The sequence below is a fragment of the Ornithodoros turicata genome, chromosome 6, assembly GCF_037126465.1.
Source record: "Ornithodoros turicata isolate Travis chromosome 6, ASM3712646v1, whole genome shotgun sequence".
Classification (NCBI taxonomy): Eukaryota; Metazoa; Arthropoda; class Arachnida; order Ixodida; family Argasidae; genus Ornithodoros; species Ornithodoros turicata.
In genome coordinates this window covers 55,424,151-55,444,053 of record NC_088206.1, presented here as the reverse complement: position 1 = coordinate 55,444,053, position 19,903 = coordinate 55,424,151, and the positions used below count along the sequence as shown (strand labels likewise).

Genomic DNA, 19,903 nt, shown 5'->3' with positions numbered 1-19,903 from the left:
CTTTCTCCTTTCTTGAAGCACATGCTACAAACGGACTTGTTTGTCGTGATGTCATACGTAAAGTACTTTCTTGCTGGATTGGAGCGATCGCGTCCCATCCAAATGTCTGTTGCTACTGTCTAGCCAGCAAGCACCACCGCACGAGTACGACGCAAATCGAGGAACACCTTCACTCACAAACGCGCTCGACGGCTCCGTTATATTTTCTTCGTGTCCTGTCCACAAAAGAGTTGCCACTTCGCACGGGCTTGCCCTCACGTATACGTAAATGTATTCAACTTACCTGCTCTCAAACAAGGGACGCGTTGCGCGACATTACCAATAAAGAAGCCGTTATGCAGCCCCATTGGGTCGCTGTTTAGTTGAGGAGAGTTTGCGGGGATCAAATTAAAACGAACACTACGGCACATTGCTAGAGAGTCACATGTACTTCTAAGTCTGTGTGCGTGCGCGAACGATAAACCATTACAAAGGGAGCCTAAAGGTTGGTCCTCACTGGTGCGTTTTGACGCACAAGCATCCGTTCCGTTGGCACGCATCCTCAGCGCTCAATGCAGCGCAATACGTTGACATGTTCTCACTGCCACGGAACTACGTCCGTCGGTTGACACATGTGGTCGACGAAGCGCACCAACGTGGGTTCAGTGCATGCCCATACTGCACAGACGAAGGCACAGCGAAGGTACTACGATTGAACATCGTGTTTTAAAAGCGTTTTGTTTGCGTGCTCTGGTGCCTCGATATACAAGGTCCAGAAACGGTGACGCTCGGCGACGCTTTTGCTGGATTTATTGCGGCCAAGTATTCCTCGGCGGCGCTACTCTTGCAGCAGAAACTGAAGGAGACAAGAACACAAGTTTTCACGCTGCACTGCCTTTTTATAATCCAGCCTCGTCTTGTCACCTCTATTTCGCTGCAAAGCATTTATTGCACTGCAACGCCCATGCCCCCCCCCCCCCCCCCCCCAGCACCAGATACACAAAACCACACAATGCTGCTCCGTTTGCCGCCATTGCTGTTTACCTACAAAGTACAAACTGCGCATGCGTCAGGTTCGCCGTTCTGATTGGTCTCCTTGCTGCGTCGAACGCGCTGCTGTGCGGAAAAGTTGAGCCGTTGCGAACTCTTGTATGTCCGTGCGTGGGAGCTCTCCGTTAGCTCGTCGTTATGGCAACTGACGGATACAGGCCAACGGAACGGATGCCTGTGCGTCGAAACGCATCAGTGAGGACCAACCTTAAGGGTCATAGTATACCGACATACATTCCACCGTAGCCGTAACCCTCGTATAGTATCCATGACATGACTTCAGAGCACACGACGCCTGTTTCATTCGCCTATCCGTAGTCCAAACCGGCGAAGTTTTTCCTTGGACCGAAAACCGTTAAATATATTTTTCGATTTCCCTCCTGAGCGAAAAAAACGTATACGGTTTCGGTTCCGTTCCGGTTCGCACCAAAATAGCGTTTTTTTTTGGTTTTCGGTTCCGGTTTTCGGTTCGCTCCGACACCCTGATCAAGGGAGTCAGAGAACACTCTTACAAGGGGAGTAGCCCAAACACCACAAAGGGAGTCATATGTGTGACGAGCGTGAACACCCCCAATAGAGTTTCCCATACTCCCTTTTTTCTGAGAGTGTAGACTGCTGGCTACTGATGCTGAACGATGTCTCACTGCGGTCTCAATGCGCGACAGAAGAACACGTATCACAGGTTTGACAATGAACGCTGTTGCTAGATTCGAGTGAGCATAACCGCTTCATGGAGACCTGCGTTGAGATCGCACGCACGTGTTTCCACCGAAATAATGAGGAAAGGTTGCTAAACGAGGCACTACACAGGCACCCTAAATTCAGCAACCCAAAACAGTCCGCGCACCCGTCTCCGCGCGAAACAGGCTACCCATGCATGTAATCACGCACGCAGCATTAAACTGTATGTCAAAAAAGAAAAAAACTTTTCATGCCGTAATCGTTTTTTAAAAATGCTACCCGTATGGTGAACAAACATTGATCGGTTCCGCCTTGCTCGTTTCATACTGATTCTGAAACCAATCGCCATCTGCGAAAACGGGACGCGTTGCTTCGCCGGAGCAAAAGAGAGACGGGACGGTGGCATCGAACGTGTAAAACGCGACGTCTGGCTAACCTAAACATAAGCTAATCACGTCCTCCGCCGGTTGCATACCCGCAACCTCAATAGGCCTGACGCGTTACAAAAATGACCCTTCGAGATCGGCAATCCTGGAATGGATTCAGTACGTGGTATAGGAATGAGGATTAGCGAGAGTAACTACACGGCCAATACCACAGAACATTGCAGTAACTTCTTTATTATCACACAGACATTTTATTCTGACTCTTTGGACTAGAAAACAAATAAGGGGTCAAACACCCGCTCTGAGAAACCAACGCTCACACTTCTGAAGGTCCACAAACAAAATGCTTCATCTTACACTCAGTCAACAGTCGAAAATAACTGCTCCACACTTACCGGAGCCTGCAACCCTGTTGTGACGTCGCAGGGATATCTAACGTGGGGCTGCTTGTATTGTGTAACATCGCCTGAGACCAGACTGGTACTCAACCCTTCAAAACACACGTGCTTCAAAACGCTGTGGTGAACTGCCTCAAGCGTCCACATGCTGACATTCCTATAGAATACAGACGTATTCTCAGGGCATGAAGTCAGCAAGGTCAGAGGCGAGTCCCACATCGGCATCAGCATCTCTGCGTATGTGTGTGCGTGAAATGCAACCAGGCCACCGTCGTTCTATAAGGTTAAACGAAAGTCTCAATGTTGCTGACAAAAACCGTTAGAATATCTCACTTAGTGATCCGTGATGATGCTTGAGCTTTGGGGAAGCGTGGTCGAATTAAATTCGATTTAAAGTTTTTGGCAGTGCTGTTTCTTTTTTTCCCTATATTTTTGCTTTTGGCACGGCGAAAACAGCGAAAGCTATAAAAAGTTGTTCAAAAATTCGGCACGTGTCATCACCACATCCTTGAAGTGTTTCTCATCTTCATGCGTGATATCGCGTAGAAAAACAGGGCTAGACGTCAATCTGTGTGGTCAGTCTTCAGGAAGACAAGCCTGATGCGCTGTAAGATTGCAGCAAGAACTGAGAATACAACTTACGCCTGTGTCTGGTTTCTGACCACTTGTACTGCTTTATGTTCAATGTTACCATGTCATAATATATTGCCGTATTATATCATCCCAGGTTAGCACATATTAGCCCAATATTGGGCCGATTTTGGCAATATTGGCCCAATATTAGTCCAATCGTGGTCCCATATTGGGCCGGCATTGCCAATATTGGTCCAATATTTGGCCGATATTGGCAATATTGGCCCAATAGAGGTCCAATCTTGGTCTAATATTGGGCCGGCATTGCCAATATTGGCCCAACATTTGGCCGATAAATGCAATATTGGCCCAATAGAGGTCCCATCTTGGTCTAATATTGGGCCGGCATTGCCAATATTAGCCCAATAGAGGTCCAATCTTGGTCTAATATTGGGCCGGCATTGCCAATATTGGGCCAAGATGTTGTGCTGCTTGGGATATTATATTGTATTATATGTTACCGTTCGGCTCGCAAGAAAACACTGCGCTGTGTTGCTGCGCGGTTTTCGTCATTAAACAATCGTCCGTGCTCCGATGCAGAATCGGCTTGTGACTACTGCAGATGAAAGATACGACCCCACCAAGTAACTAAATAATAAATAACTAGATAAATAAATGACTAGTTCCCTGACTTCGATAACGTCACGTCCGTAAGACACCTGATCTGAGGCGGGCTACTGTGCTTCTTGGGAAAGAATGGATTAATGAATTATTAATAAATATTTCGCTAATAAAATAAATCAAAGCAAATAATTGTTGCGCACATTTTGTCCCATTTCGTCAGAGAACATATTGATGAAGATACCTTTCTAAAATTCCCTTATTTTCTCACTTTTCATGTTCCTCCAGAATCACTTCGGTAACGCATTACTGCAGCGCCATTTACCGCTAAAATTAGGCTGGCAACACCATTTTGAGGCATATCACAACGCGCCATTATAAGGCAACGCCATCTAGGTAAAAAAAGGTAATTGGAGTAGATTTACACATATAACGTCATCTAAACTAAACAAGGCCAGATCACTAATCCCGCCAATCACAGCAGCGCCTTCAGCGGCTGTATTCATGTCAACAAGGCGTCACGAGCCGCATGGGTAGCCACTCATAGCCAGAGGCTATAAAATCGCGGCGATAGACTGGACCAGACGAGCTGACGACACTGAGTCTCAGGCTTCATGAAGTCAACGCCGACCACAAAGCTTAACGTGTTTAATAGGGTTTACTCAAGAATAATGGTATGCCTTCTACTCCAAAGTATAGAAAGTGTCTGCAACAGTGTCTCCTGTTCTATTATCTACTTACTAGCAGTGAACAGATGGCAATTAGTTAAAGAAACGACAGCGAGTGCTTCCAGTAAGCGTGTCTTACAGTTGTTTCCCGCTTTTCCTCACAGGGGCGCCTTCGAAAGCGTGCCACATCAACACTCGCTTCCGATCCTCCTGCCACCTGGGGTCCTCCACGTTAATTATATGACCAGTAATAAGCGCATTCTCCAGGGTCATTAATTAAAAAAAATATATGTACAAGTCCAGGAACACCCCGCATATGATATCAGCACATCTCTCTCTAAATCAATAAACAATGCCGTCAAAGAGGAACTCAGTCGTGCAGTTTTCAAATGTGATTTGAAAGCATTCCGAAACCTTGTGTACACAACAATAACCCTGCCATTTTAGTAAATACAAGTGAATACACACCTAAATTAAGACCGTTGTGCACGATATTGACTAGCGGAAAAATCGTCGTCGTGGCACCTTCGCACTTCAATATGACTTCAACACTGGAGCAAACAGATAATTAAACTCAAATCTCACACCACGTATGGTAAGCTGTAGAAGATACATCGCTGCATAGTGTGGTTATCGAATCACAGAGAGCCAATAAATAAACAGTGAATAAATACCTACAACAATAGCGCGTGCTCAACAGAAAAAAGAGAATAGTACAGTTTACAGAAGGCGGTGTGAAGTGATAAGCATTGTACATGGCGAGTTTGCTGCAAAAACGCGTTGCTTACGTAGTGCGTATATAATAAGTGGACAAAGTTGGGGGAAGACTCAGTTTTCTTGCTGTCCGCGAAGCGATTTCGTAACACATATGGCGGATTGAAATATTCCTTCTCTGTTTCATGCTCGGCACTAACAGTGTATTCACATGAACGACATTCCCCAGAATATTCCAGCGGAAGATGCGAAAAACGTCATAGCTTTCTGCTGTCGCGTGAGCACGAGCGCTCAACGTCGTGTCTTCACGTACACTGCCAACGCAAACTACACTCTTAGAAATAAACGGTGGAGCAGTTGCACCTTTTACGAGGTAATAATGGTCGCATATGTTGTGCCTAAAAGGTTGCAGAGTTCTGCCTACTCCCTCACTCTCAAAGCAGAACTTCACCGCATAACACCTTGTCCGCCACCATTGCCACGAATGATAGGGTTACCGATTCCGATTCGGGGAGCGAGGGGGGGGGGGGGTACGCCCCCCTCCCCCGTTAATAAGGAAGGTACGCCTTTTTGTAGCAATTTGGATATATGGTATTTGCTTTTACCACCCTTTTACACCCTTTATCATACGCTATATGTTGACCTAGGTGGTAACCATAGAAGTAACCACCTTTTGACACCCTTTTTTGTTCGAGTGTAAATACAGAAGGCCTGTTTATTGCCTCCTCTCCCTTCATCGCTACATCGACACATCAAGTCAGAATTCGTCTGCTACCGCGATTCGCCGTTCTGCGAAACTCGCAAATGATTGCAACCAACTTCACAAATTTGAACATGTAGTCTGAAAAGTGCAATACGCTTTCCAGAAAATTAGTCTTGAGAAAAATACGGGACCATGTTGCGCTTTATTTTGTTTTCCTATTTCGGGGGACGTTTACTACTCGCAGATTACAGTTGCTGCCCATGAAGCTGACAGTAGCTCGTCTTCATGGTTACGACCGCTGGAAGCACGTTCGTGATTGGCTACGGCCGTTGAAAATACGATCTCAATAGGCTGACCCGTAGTTGTTACGTCACGGCGACCAGTAAGCAGGCATTCTGTATCTAGGTGGTGTTGACACTGCTAACCGTGGGGAATATCCTGCGACACAGCCACAAGATATTTCGTAGCAGACGACAGGAAAAGGCGCTGGCGGTGTCGTCTGCTAACTGTCGTCTGCTGTGCAGTACCCCAATCCCGATATTCCGCACCGTGTGAATGATCAACATAGCTCGGGACAGAACTTCGGCTCCGTGAGCAACGTTTTCGCTTTTTCTTACACTAGAATCTTCCGTGAGGATGTCGCTCGTGTGAATTCACGGTAAACTTGGAAGAAAGCGCAAAAAATTTATTCGAAAGAAACCGCGTGCTATGCGGTGAAGTTCTGTTGCCACCACAAAATTTACCAGCTGAAGTGAGGTGATATTATCACAGTATCACAGACTATCCTGTAAGTGGTATTAAGCGTAACATTTTGCATTGTTGATTAATTAATTCAAGTCGAGTAATGTGCGAGCAGAGGAGGATACGTTAAGATATGGCAGTTTTTTTTAAAATTCCGGTACGGTGCCGCCTTTACCAACGGTGCTAGAACCGAACCGATTCCCCAATGCATCCTTTATTTTTGTAACAGAGTCGCCATGTGTAACACTTGTCATGTACTAAACTTCACCTTAAAATAACCAGTGGAGACGTAGCAAGGAAACAGTCGGAAGTTTTCCCGCACGCCATAAACGTAAATACTGTAATATTGAGCCGTCCTATATTCGTACCTGGAACAGACACTACACCTACACAATTTGTTCGTCCATTTTGTGCTTGGGGTTCGCCTTGCAATGGGGCGGCCTCGTTCGGAGGAAGCACCCATAACTTTTTTGACACTGTGCGAAAGAAACAACATTTGTCACGTGAGAATCCGTAACTACACATTTCCTCACATTCCGCTACTGAGTCGGACATCGTACATTTTGCGTATTCGAAAGGCATTCATAAAAATGGATACAACAGACACGAGGAAAAGAAGACAATTTTCGCGTGAGCTATTTTAGACGTTCATTTTTTAAATAACTTGTTTCAATAAAGCGATGGCTGTGTCGCGAAGAAATCAGCCTAACTGAAAAGGTGCGCGTTAAATCCAATGTGCCGGGTGTTGAGATTTAAATAATTCCTTAAATAAATCTAAGCTGGGCAAAATTAATCCACGGGCGTCGCTCATGATCATAGTTGTCTCGCGACGACAACGGTGAGGGAATACTCTCAGATGGTGGAGAACTTCACGGTTAGATTACATCAGATTAAACATTATAGAAAAAAAAAGAACCTTGCTAATTAAAATATAGTGACAAACTTCCGCGGGATGCGAAATTAACATGCGAGCCTGAGCGTATTAAATCACGAAGAGCTTTCGTGTCCCCCTATATTAAAAAAGTAGAATTTCACCAACCAGCTTGACCAATCAGCAGTTGGAATCATACCGCTCTGTCTTCTGATTGTTGAAAGTCGGAGGAGTACGACGTTTCTGTAATGCTTTACATGTATGCTGCCTTGCTCTCTCCTGAAATCAGACGTGATAACGCTATCAATTTTTTACGACTGTCAATACGACATCATTTTCCTTTGAAGTGAAGACTAGAGCACTGCACAGGCTCGGGCTTACCCGAAAGCCTGAGCAGGACCTGGTGAAGACCTCTCTTCGCGAACCTGGACCGCGCTCGGGTTTCAAATCATGAGCTCGGGCTGGTTCCGGGTCTGTACATTGACGGGCCTGCATCAGGCTCGGACCTGTGCTACGCTATTGTTAGTTAGACACAGTCAATATTTATAGCCCGCTACTCAGTAGTTGACGGGACGGAACGGGCAGCATAGAACTGTCACGGGCTGGGCCCCGACCACACTCTTACAAATCAACTTCACCGCATAGCACGCTCTTAGCCATGATATCGTTATCTGCCCTGATTTGTTGGAAACGGGAGGCGTACGCCTTTTTTGTGACAATTATGAACAGCATAAGTGTCACAAGAAAGGCGTACGCCTGCCGTTTTCAACAAATCAGAGCACATAACGATATCATTCGAGACGATGGTTCGCTAAGAGCGTGCTATGCGGTGAAGTTCATTTTTAAGAGTGCAGGGATGGAGCCATCGGACCGCGCCCGGGTGCACTCTTAAAAATGAACTTCACCACATAGCACGCTCCTAGCCAACCACCATCGCGAATGACAACGTTTTCGCCCCTGATTTGTTGAAAACGGGAGGAGGAGCCTATTTTGTGCCGTGCATAATGGCACAAAATAGGCTCCTCCTCCCGTTTTCAACAAATCTAGGGCGAGAACGTTGTCATTCGGGGTGATGGTTGGCTAGGAGCGTGCTATGTGGTGAAGTTCATTTTTAAGAGTGTGGGTAAATCAAAGGAAGGCCAGGCCCGAGTCTACGAATGCGGCCCATGCAGCGCTCTAGTAAAGGCTGTAAAAAGCAGAACTTCACCACATAACATTATCCTACCATTCCGAATGATGTGCTTAAGTCCTGTTTTCAGAGTGGATATAGAGTGACTATGAAGTCAGCTTGTGGGCCTACGGCGCCCATAATATGGTTTTCAAAAATGTTTTCATATCTTGTTGAAAGAGAAACGAACGATAAAAAACATGCGCCATTCTGAACGTCAAGGAACCCCTGCATAGGAAATATAAATGAAAAGCATCTCAGTGTCCACATCGTAGCATCAGACAAAATGAACCTGTCAAAGTTTAGCTTTAACGCAAACATTCCAGAATGTTGTAACGAACAGCGATAAACCATTACATTAATGGAATACATAGAACTGTCTCCTACGATGTTCCACGTGTGATCAAATACAAAAACATTCGCAGTGGTAACCTCTACACACTCAGTGAACTCCTTGGAGACTCCCCCATTGCAACAGTGACCCCCCATTCTCCGAGCGGGAAATGATACTCAATGTAGCACAACCGACTCAAATACGAGGGCAAGAGAGGAGCACAACACACGGGCCTACATGAGTATTACAAAAAACGTCCCACATGGTGCATATATCATTGCAGCGAAGTGCGTGTGTGTGTGTGTGTGCTCCACAGTCAGGTACAGAGAATGTACACAGGTTCGTGCGTAACATATGACCATACGCTGGGCGCTGAGAGCTGTACACGGGATATCTTTTTTTTTCTTTCGCAGTCGAGAGATGGCGCCACCTGTCATACTCATTCAAGTCAGAGAGATGGGAGGAGTAGTGCATTACAGAGTACTGTAGTGTATTACATATCGGTAATGAGTAATGATAATGCATTACATTTTGTGGAGAGGTACTGATTACTGTAACGTCATTACATTTTGGCCGGGAAATGCGTAATGACATTACTTATTATTTGGGTTGAAAATTGAGGCGTTGTTTAAAGCGAGCAGTTAGGAATTGTGCCTGCTACAGCCAAGGAAAATTCCCAAGCTGTTTTTTTTTCAGTTACCTTTGCACAAAGAAAGAGGGCAGAGCCCAAGTGCTGTCATTGAACACCACATCTTTCTATAGGCTGCAATTTATCTTATCTGTGGTTGCTCATTTAGATTATGCGTACTACTATCATTTCTCGACGAAATCATTCGTATGTATCAGTTTTGCAGAAACTCGAATTGCTATCACCGGCACTGTGTAACAAAGTAAAAGGCTATCACGTTACATTAAGCACTTCGAACGCCACACTGTGCTACAGAATTCTGGTAAAACATTATGCCAAAGCTATGCCGTTACTTGATAAAAGAAATGCCATTAGTAATGCATTAGCACGCATGAAAAAATAATGAACAATGGGAATGCCATTACAAATATAAAAGAAATTTCCGCAACTTCATCCCAGATTGACGCGGTGAGTGACTGAGGTTTGCAGCCATCTTGTAAGAGATTATGACTTTGTTTTGACAACGCAAACGCACAAAAAATAAATGAAAATAAAAAAAAGGCAAGCAAAAAGTTTCCTTCCATATGCACATCAAACTTCGTTAGTCGCATTACAAGAGGGATCTTTGGGGCGTTCGAGGTATTTCCAATTCGTTGTGGAAGTTTGTTCAGATTGGTCGTGACAACAAATTGCCACGTGATCAGCGTTAGGTATGTAAACAATCTCGAGCCACGCTGATGATAACTTAATGAAGATGAACGCAGAAGGTTAGGGCGAAGCAATTTCTTCGACGAACGTCGGTTTAATCCGACTCTTTGGACCGTTCTGCAACTCCGGTGGCAAACATCATTATAGCATGAAGCATGATGCCGCGTGCTATTCCGATGACACCGATTTCATTTTTGAACGTTTTGTGGAGACAGTCCACAGGGCAATGTGAAGTGAGAAATAATGAAATGAAATAAGTAAATAAAAGGAAACAGATTAAAAAACAAAGAAAGAAATGAAGAAGAAGATCACGCGCAGATACGTCTTTCTCTCAACGCCCTATCTATTTCGTGTCACACTGTGCGTTTCCGATAAGTCAAAGCGGATGCCGGTGTCTAAGCAAATCCACTGGCGCTATATGCAAGCGAATGGCGACACACTACTTTCTGTTTCTTTTTGTTTCTTTTATGCAAGATGCGTTTGAAAAGAAAGTTGCACGAGCGATTATATGACGAATATAAGATTAAAAATAGGGATGATCCAACCGAATCCTCGAATCCTAGGCAGGGATTCGAGATTCGGGGATCCGAATCCCAGTGCCCAAAACGGCGAATCGAATTTTTCGAATCCACCAATCGCGTTTGTTTGTTTCTTTTCTTTCAAATTGGCGCCTTCGAAGTCCACCGGAAGCCTGATTGGCCGACGACGGGGTGTTTTCTTGTCTGTTTCTTTACATAACTCCGGCCTGAAAGAGTTCAAGCAGGAACTCTCATTACAAGGTTAAAAGTAACATGGTTTTGCTTTTGATTGTTTCTTAGTTGTACGGAAAGAATTCAGACTTCAGTGTTCCTTATATATCCTGTATAGTCGATGAACAACATGCGAAATAAATTACATTTAGGAAGAAGTATACGGGTATGTTTCCTCCTTAAAGTGAGCTATAATTTAATTTGTTTTTCATTAAACAAATATATTAAACTTTGATTCAAAACACTTCTCAGTAGAAGTGTCTTTTCCCCTGGCTTTTTAAACTCTTTTTTAAAGAGAGGATTCGAAAGATTCGAGATTCGTGAGATTCGTGGGTTCGCAGAACCTTCCTTGGATTCGGATTCGGATTCAGAAAATTCTGGATTTGTCCCATCTCTAATTAAAACCACGCAAGCCCGTTTTCCACCTGTCTTGCACGTCATGCTTGTGCACGTATAAATCCAAAAACGTGAACATGTATTGTCTCATCCACGAACTGAACGATGTACAGGGCTCAGGGGTGGCTGGAAAGGAGAAATATTAATTCGTTCCTCGCGACGGTCTTTTGCGCGTAGGATATGCAATGACGACGCCATTGTTGTCGGGGGATACAACGGGGGGGACAGAAGGGAATACAACGCGGGGACCCCTGTGGCGGACTCGGGTTTTCTTCGGCGATAATTTGCTATGGTTACTCTCAAGGCGCCATTTCGGTGATACACGCAGCTTTGACAAGATTGGAGATGACGATGGTGCTCGCTTAAGAGCTCAACGCGTCCAGGCACATTATTTGCATTCAAAATTTCTCTGGAACCTTACAATGCAAATCATAATGCTGTGAATATAGTGTAGCCGTAAGGGAACAAAGTAAGAAAATAATTCTATGCTGTCAAGAGCTTTTACTATTAAGAGGGACGACACAAGTAACTCTATCGATGTAGACTCACTTCAGGTGTATCAAGTTGCCTTCTTTTTAATGGTGTTGGGAAAGTTTCCTATAACTGCTTGTCGTTACTGCTCATTTAGAACATCGTGGTAATTATATTTATCGTGCGAAGCCCGATTTCTTTTTGGTGCGCTACTTTTTGTATGGAAGTATGACTGAGGCCTTTGGACGCTTCCACTGACAAATACAACGGCACCGGAGGACATGGAATATTCCATGTTCCATGTGGCATGACGTCACAACTTTCTACGGAAGAGGGAAGTGGTGACAGAGGCTTGCTGTTTGGGGTGTCGTGTATAGGCAGCGAACTCAGGGGGGGGGGGATATATTCATAAGAACAAAGGGGAAAAAAGGAGGAAAAGAGGAGGAAAAAAGGGAGGAAAGGTCAGATAAACGGGACGTCGGCTTGCTAAAAAGAAAAAAACTCAGGAACTCAGGAATTTCCTGTTAGGAGGCACGAACCCCGATTTTGGTTCCGGTTTTGATTCCGGTTTACTCTTCTAGTTTCATTAAACATCCCGTACTTTATATTGGGGAGGCTTGAACAAGAAATAACATGAGGATTTTTCGTACCCTATAAAATAAACCTCAAAATGCTCCCGGACCTTTTGAAACTGCTCCTTTCAAACCAGATCCATCTATTTCTTAGTACTAACCTGTGCTCAGGTGTTCGATGCAATGATTCATATACCGTTTTGCTAGCGCGGCGATGCCTCAGTTAACGCTGAATTTCAGGACAGCGACGCCACCGAAGAACATTAATTCGTTAATTACGTTACTCCTTCAGTTTTGCGAAGCATAACAATTCATTTACGATTTTTCGCTAGGAGTGAGTTTGAAGACCACTGAGCTATATTCCAAGGCTTCCACGAAGTTCATTACAAATTATCATAATTGCCAGTTAATACGGCATCTCCCGTCTTTACGTTGATGGACAGCGGGTAGACAAACTACATACTTTAGTCTACATTATTGCTGATGTGACAAGAGATCCCAATTGAATGCAATGGAAATGGGACCTTCTCGAGGGAACGCAAAATACGGTGACCGGCAAGATAACCCTGAAGCGTCATGCAAATCTGCAGATAACATGTTGCGCCCCCTCTTATTTCAAATAACAGTTGCCCTGGATTCTGCTAAAGGTATCGGCAAATAGTGGTTTTCGTATCGGGATCAGTACGGTTTCCTATTCCCAATTTCATTGTGAATCGATAGCTCTGCATCAGAACATTCTAACGGAACATTCTAAAAAAATCAACAACAACAATTCAGAACATTCTAGAAACAACACTAACATCACCTTAGCATGCTCCTAGTCATTCCCTTTCGATTTGTTACACATGGGAGGCGAACGCCTTTTTGTAACACTTTGCATTTACGCTAATGGTCACGGAAAGTCGTTATACCTGCTCTCTTGGTAAACGTAAGAGGGACAACGATTTCATTCCGCGGAATGATTTGCGCTAAACATGCTATACTTTGTACTTCTGTTTAGACTGTGGGGATCATGTTTTATCTCAATGTGTCCTCAAGCAACACAATATCTCGGCCCAATAATGGCTGGATATCGACAATGCAGACCCAATACTGGACCGATATGTTTTGCCTCTATGTGGCCGGACGCTATCTTGAGTACAATGCTCTCACATTCCAATATAATTTTGTCACTTGTCATACATATTCAATGCTCGAAGCGTACAATATTCGAAATTAGTCACACTGTCCCGATAAATTTTGACTCGTGCCACCGGAGTGGACACTGACACAATCACATTGCCGACGGAATCATTCGAAAACAGAACACATGGTCAAGGTGGCGCCATGAAGCTCTCGTATGCCAAACAACTTTCCCAGCGCCCCGCGTATCGTGGGTGATAAGAAAGAAAGAAATGAGGGCCTAGTACTCTACGACATCCTAAAATTTGCACATTGTCGATGCTCTGTTCTGTCGTTTCATTCTCTCTAAATATCATTTTTAGCAGTTTACATTCACATAATCCTACAATGCGTGTATGTGTGCTAATACTTACACTTAGTGACAGAGTACAAACGCAACCGTACAACGTATCAGTACCAACGGCCGACGAAAGGAAGCAGGTGCAGTTGCTGATTGGTTGAGAACGGAAGGGATCTCCACACCTTGACCACTGGACTCCAGCCTGTTCTCGAGCACGCTTTAAAGTACGACTTCACCACATAAGGCGCACATGGGCATCAACTCTATACGGAGTGGTATCGCTATCACTCATGAGCCCGCTTGTACGAACGCTGAAGCGATTACTCGGCGGTGTACTCAGTAGCTTCGGTAGTGTTCGTGCGCGCAGCGCTGGCAAAGTTACTGAGAACGGCACTGAGGAATTTCCTCAACGCCCGTGCAAGCGGGCCCGGACTTGAGGAGAATGCTGCACTCTTAAAAATAAGGTGGTGGTGGTGGTGGTGGTAACGAAAACCGGCTTGCCACCACCGGCCACCAGCCGTAAGCTCCACCACATAGCACTCTCCTAGCCAACCATCATACCGAATGACAACGTGCTCGCCCCTGATTTGTTGAAAACGGAAGGGTACAAAACAGGCTCCGCCTCCCGTTTTCAACAAATCAGGGGCGAGAACGCTGGCATTCGGGATGATGGTTGGCTAGGAGCGTGCTATGTGGTGAAACTCCTTTTCAAGGGCGTGGGTCTACTCCTTTGCATGACCGTCATATTCTTAAGGCAGAACTTCGGCGCGCAGAACACATTCCCTTCCAATCATAATCCCGAATGACATCATTCTCGCCCATGATTTGTTGAAAACTGGAGGCGTACGCCTTTTTGTGACACTTATGGAGTTATGTTCTAGCTGTCGCGAAAAGGCGTACGCCCCGCGCTTTCTACAAATCAGAAGTGATAACCACACAAATCTGTGCAATGGTTGGCCCTGAGTGTCCTTAATGGTGTTATGTGGTGAAGTTCTGTTTTAAGAGTGCACCCTAAAAAACAGGTTGTGGTGGTGGTGGTGATGATGAAAGGGCTCGCCGTTGTCGGCCTCACAGAGGTGGGCAACGTTACGACTGACGCCCTAGGGGAATCTGCGTCCTGGGCCAACTTCTAAGGGAACTATGCCGACATATGTCTGAAAGCGTCTGAGGAATACCCAGAGGCCAAACAGAGCTTCACCAGATATCACGCTCCTAGCCAACCATAATCTCCCAGGTGACATCGTTCTTTCCCCTGATTTGCTGAAAACGGGGGCCGTACGCCATTTTTAAGAGTGTACATCAGTTAGCACGCATCGAAATTAACACAAAAACGAGAAAGAAAGAGAACAGTATAATTCTGAATGACGGTTGCTTTTGGGCGTGTCATTGACAATTTCATCTGTTTTTAAGGTTGTAGGAGGCATACACCGCTTTGCGACACCTTGCATAAATTTACCCTCGCGGTATACTAAAGATGGCGTTACCTTGGCGAATTTACACTTCCGCAGCCTGTCATTGGTCCCTTCAAACAATCTCCCGCGATGATTGGGCAAATCGTTTGAGGTGACCAATGGGGGTACCGTCTCCCAATGTTGCCCTCCTTGAGAAGGGGACAAGATCGAAAGCGTAAATTGCGGTCTTGGTGGCGCATAAATCGCGGACGACGCAACTGACAACTCCCGTTACTTTTGTGTTGTCACTCGGCTGTGTTTGCACTTTAGTGCCCCTTTAAGGGTCACAGAAAGACAGCTTTCTGCTCGTGCCATTAGCGATAGCGGTATCGTTCCGTGGGTTGACCTTGAGCGCGTTATGTGGTGAAGGAGAGTAACGAGCGGCGCGAGATAGTGATCCTTGTAAATTGGGCCCTTGTGGAGTTCACCACAAGGGCTGACCTCTTCCATAGCCGTGCAGAACTTATTACATGTCTAACGTGCTATGTGCGAGCACTTCTTTCAGAAAGACGTCAAGAAGCACGACAGGGTGAAGACACAGGCACCTTGAGTCAAAGTATGTCTCCTATAGAAAAATGAAAGCACCTCGAAAATTAGGCGCTGTTCGTGTATAATTGGCACGAGCTGTCAGTTGCTTTGACATGTATGTCTCTACGCTTACGATTTAAATTAAAAAGACTTCCCATAACGGGATAGCCTGGTTCTGCGTGCGTTTATAGATAAACGAGGTTGTGCAAGAACGCCATGATGGGCTGGCTCTTATACGTGATCATTCGGAGGACCCAACGTGCCGCTCTTGAACTCACCACGGCTGCGTTCTTAGAGAATTGCTTGCTGCCCTCATTATGGGGCCCAGCGATTGAAGTCTAGAAGAAAAAAAAGTGCGAGAAACGTCCAATAGTTGCCGAGAAACGGCGTGTCCTGTCCTGTTCTCGACCAATCAACAGCCAAAGTTACTCAATGCTGATCAGACACGCCAGTCGGAGCAATGACACTGAACAAGAGTTTCTGTAATCTGTACACAAGACATAGAAACATCACACGCTTTCCCTATAGTTCGCCATGCGTGTTTCTACAAGGGCAAGAAGCTGTGCCTGCAACACATCCAGTACCAGAGGAAGCCGTCTTCAGATGACTGTAAGGGATGCGTTGCAGTCGTCTGTTAGCCTATGACATCGACGGGGCCAGAGCCGTAACTGTCTGTAGGATTGCCAAGGTTGTGAACCGTTTTGTTTGGAAATCAGGGAACTCGGGAAGACTGACAAGGAAGTAGTCAGCATTACTCGGAACAACATCGTTTAAAGCGAATAGGGATGTTAAGTGTCACAATCACCAGTCATCAATCCAGCGTGGCAGCTCTCGTTATCATGCTACAACTATCGCGACCACTACATTTACGTTCGCAGTACAACCTGGAACTACCGTGAACTGAACAGGAAATGGTTATTGGTATCAGTAATCGGCACATGCTCGTCAAGCTGATACAAAATGTCTAAATACGCAGAATGGCTGGGCACTCTAGTCGCAATGAAGTTTTGTGCTGCGCTCGGAGTATCTGGGAAGAATTCAGAACTCGTTCCATTAGGAATAATGGTGTCTAAGGACGCCCAACGTATAGCCCAAGAAAGCCCAAGCGTGGGGCATCCGAGTACCGTATTCGAGATGTTACAATGAAGTCCTAATCTAAGTGATTGTTTAATGATCTACTTCTGATGATGAACACCACGAACATACTGCATGCAGTGTCGTGGCGCTTGCCTTTAGAATGGCTTCATTAAAGTAATTTGCATAGGTCGTGCTACAAGTGTACGCCGAGCGTTCCGTGTGGAAATTTCGTTGTACTTTTCAGCGAAGTCAAGGTCCCCTCTCGTTTCCAGGCCGTATCTCTAAGTGGACACAATAACTGGACAACACTGTCGGCAACCCTACCCACAAGCACGACGCCCCGTCGAACTACATTTACAAGAGCGTTGCTTGCGTTGACGCACAATTGCATATGTTCAGCTGAAGTAGCCTCGATTCATGGAGCGCTGCTTGTTGTGCCACTTGCATGATAAGATCCGCATGTAAGTTCTGCGAAAATTTGCGTTGCACAGTGCGTAGCATAGTGGATTCACCGTGCTATTGATGTAGCACAGATAGTAAGCAAAGTTCCATAGTCCCATCGGTATGCAATCTTCGCACGGTGACAACGTTTTGATGAGCACGAGTACGTTGTACGGTGTCCAAGTGACGATAAAAGCAAGCAGTATGGCGCTCAAAGTCTTTGCTGCTTTTTTCTCTTGCTTACGTTCCTGTTGCTTTCGTTTCTTCTTCGGTGCCCTCTGGCGGGCAACTTGCCGATGGACCAGCTTGGTGTTAAGCGGGATCCGAATGGTGTCCAGGCCTGAAGCGTCCCCTGGAGCGACGCGCGCGCCACCTCCGGCGTCGTCCTCCTCGAGGATCATTTTGATGGAAGCCTGTGACGCTTCACCCTCAAGAGAAGGTTGTGTAGGAAGCCGGATGAGAATAGTGTACACAGAGTCGGCGGAGTACGAGCGCGACGTAGAAGGCCGTTCTGGTTGCCCCGCGGCGCGACGCAGCCCGTTGCGGTCCGTCATTGGGATGTTGACCGGGCGCGACGGTTGGAGTGACACGTCGGCTCGAAAGGTCATGGAAGCGGACTGCACGGGCGTCTCGACAGACGCTGGCGTTTGGGCTCCAGGCGAGCCACCGTGGCTCGTGCTGTCGTCGTCCTCCTTGTCGTTGTCGATGCGGCACCAGGCGAGGATCACCTCACGCAGACGACGTTTGCGGGGCGGCCCAGCGGGAAGATACTTGTCCGTTTCTACGCATAACGACGTGGGCACGTACGTTGTCTCGATCGCGTCATCGGGCACCACGCAAGAGTCGCTGCGTCCTCGGCGAAAGTCCTCAGATTCGGCCGGATCGTCGCTGGAGGTGGACTTGCGGCTGCCGTCCTTTCGGCCCGCCTGCAGGTGGGTCAGGTCCTTCTGGCGTTTTTCTGTTTCGCGCCAGATGCGCCAGTATAAAATACACATCACCGTTACCGGAACATAAAAGGCGGCAAGTGCTGTGCCGAACGTCACGTAAATGTTTGTCTCCAGGAACTGAATGTAGCACTGGTCCACGGGAACACTGCGCTGGCCTTCGATGTATGGCCAGGAGTAGATCCACGGAGGCCACAGAACGAGTGAAATAACCCACGCGCTCGCAATCATGATGGCTGCTCGACGCGTTGTCCGTCGAGCACGGTACGTCAAAGGACGCGTCACAGAAAAGTAACGGTCGAAACTGATAATGAGCAAGTTGAGCACAGACGCGTTGCTGGTCAGATAATCGAATGCTAACCACGTATCGCAAACGAAGGTTCCTAGATGCCATCTTTGGTACAATGTGTACATAGTAAACAGGGGCATGGATATGACACCGATGGAAAAGTCGGCGATGGCGAGGCTTAACAAGAAGTAGTTGCTGATGGTCTGAAGTTGCTTGTCCAACTTGAAGGAGATCATCACCATCAGGTTGCCGATGACGGTGAGAACGCTGAGGAGAGCGGCCAGGCTGGCAATGAGGATGACCTCGGCGAGGGAGTAGGGCGGTTCTTGTTCCATCGCGTCCAGGGTGTCGTTTGCGGCGCTGGCGTTGGTAGCGTTGGTCCAGGCGGCTGCCCATGGCGCTGCCCAGGGAGTCGCGCCACTGCGCTCGAGGAACATCGGTCAACTGGCGCTGTTGGGGCATGCACCCATCTTCCGTCGGCGCGGTGGGCTAAGGCCAGAGCGCCGACCGCAATGGACCTGCACAGTAGATCAGAATATTAGCACTTGTCTTACCCTCAAATTGAATTACGGACTCATTATGACATGCATAACCAATAAATAACTTCATTGTGTCACAAGGACGCTCCGCTCCACATTTCTCAATCCAATCGTGAACGCAGTTTGCTGTAATTCAGTATAGGAAGGTAGCGCTCTCTTGACCAATGCAGATGACCAATGCAGATGCAACAATGACCAATGCAGATGAGCCACGTAAGCTAGCAAACAGCTCAGACCATTTACTGCAGTTTCTTACCATGCACATATCGGTCTATAAACGGCACTGTGCCGGACGAATGAAAGGCATACTATAGAGAGGTCCTTGTCACACGTCATTGCGAACATCAACATTCCTGTCACCATAAAGATGGCTGAGCCCACAATGAACGGCCAAACCGCCAGCAAACAGCGCGATTGCTGTTTCTGTGTGTCGTTTTGGAACTCGCGAAGCGTCATTTCGCCGTGTCGTGTTGTGACCCATCCTGGGTGTCTACGAGCTTCGTCTGCTCGTCGGTTAGTCAATGGAAGCGTTTTGTAGCCACTTTCAACGGCGGTAATTAATTTTTCTCCGATGATCTTGCAGTAAAACACGTGGGCTTGCAAGTGCGGCCTCGTACTGCTGATCACTCACAATGATGTGATAACGGCACCGGCGCTAGGACTCACCAGCCAATGCGATGCACCCACACTTCGGGTGCATAGGTCACCATGTTGTGTAAGAACCGCGTAAGTTATGCTTTAAGAGTGTGTGAAGTCTATAG

General features: G+C 46.4%; 1 protein-coding gene and 1 long non-coding RNA gene across 11 annotated transcripts in view; both read right to left on the bottom strand.

Moving 5' to 3' along the window:
* Positions 1–2,310: 2,310 nt before the first annotated feature.
* LOC135396749 (uncharacterized) lies at positions 2,311–8,316 on the bottom strand. Its single transcript, XR_010423518.1, has 2 exons — positions 7,767–8,316; positions 2,311–7,664 (listed from the first exon to the last, which is right to left on the bottom strand). It is a non-coding gene; the product is annotated as an uncharacterized LOC135396749 (long non-coding RNA).
* A 153-nt stretch (positions 8,317–8,469) lies between these two features.
* LOC135396744 (muscarinic acetylcholine receptor DM1-like) overlaps positions 8,470–19,903 on the bottom strand; it is a 492,974-nt gene continuing 481,540 nt past the window's right edge. For all 10 annotated transcript variants that reach the window (XM_064627887.1, XM_064627889.1, XM_064627888.1 and 7 more), the window contains one exon: positions 8,470–19,121. In XM_064627887.1, coding sequence (XP_064483957.1) covers positions 17,325–19,040 — 1,716 coding nt within the window. In that variant the 5' untranslated portion in view covers positions 19,041–19,121 and the 3' untranslated portion in view covers positions 8,470–17,324. The remainder of the gene's footprint in view (positions 19,122–19,903) is intronic.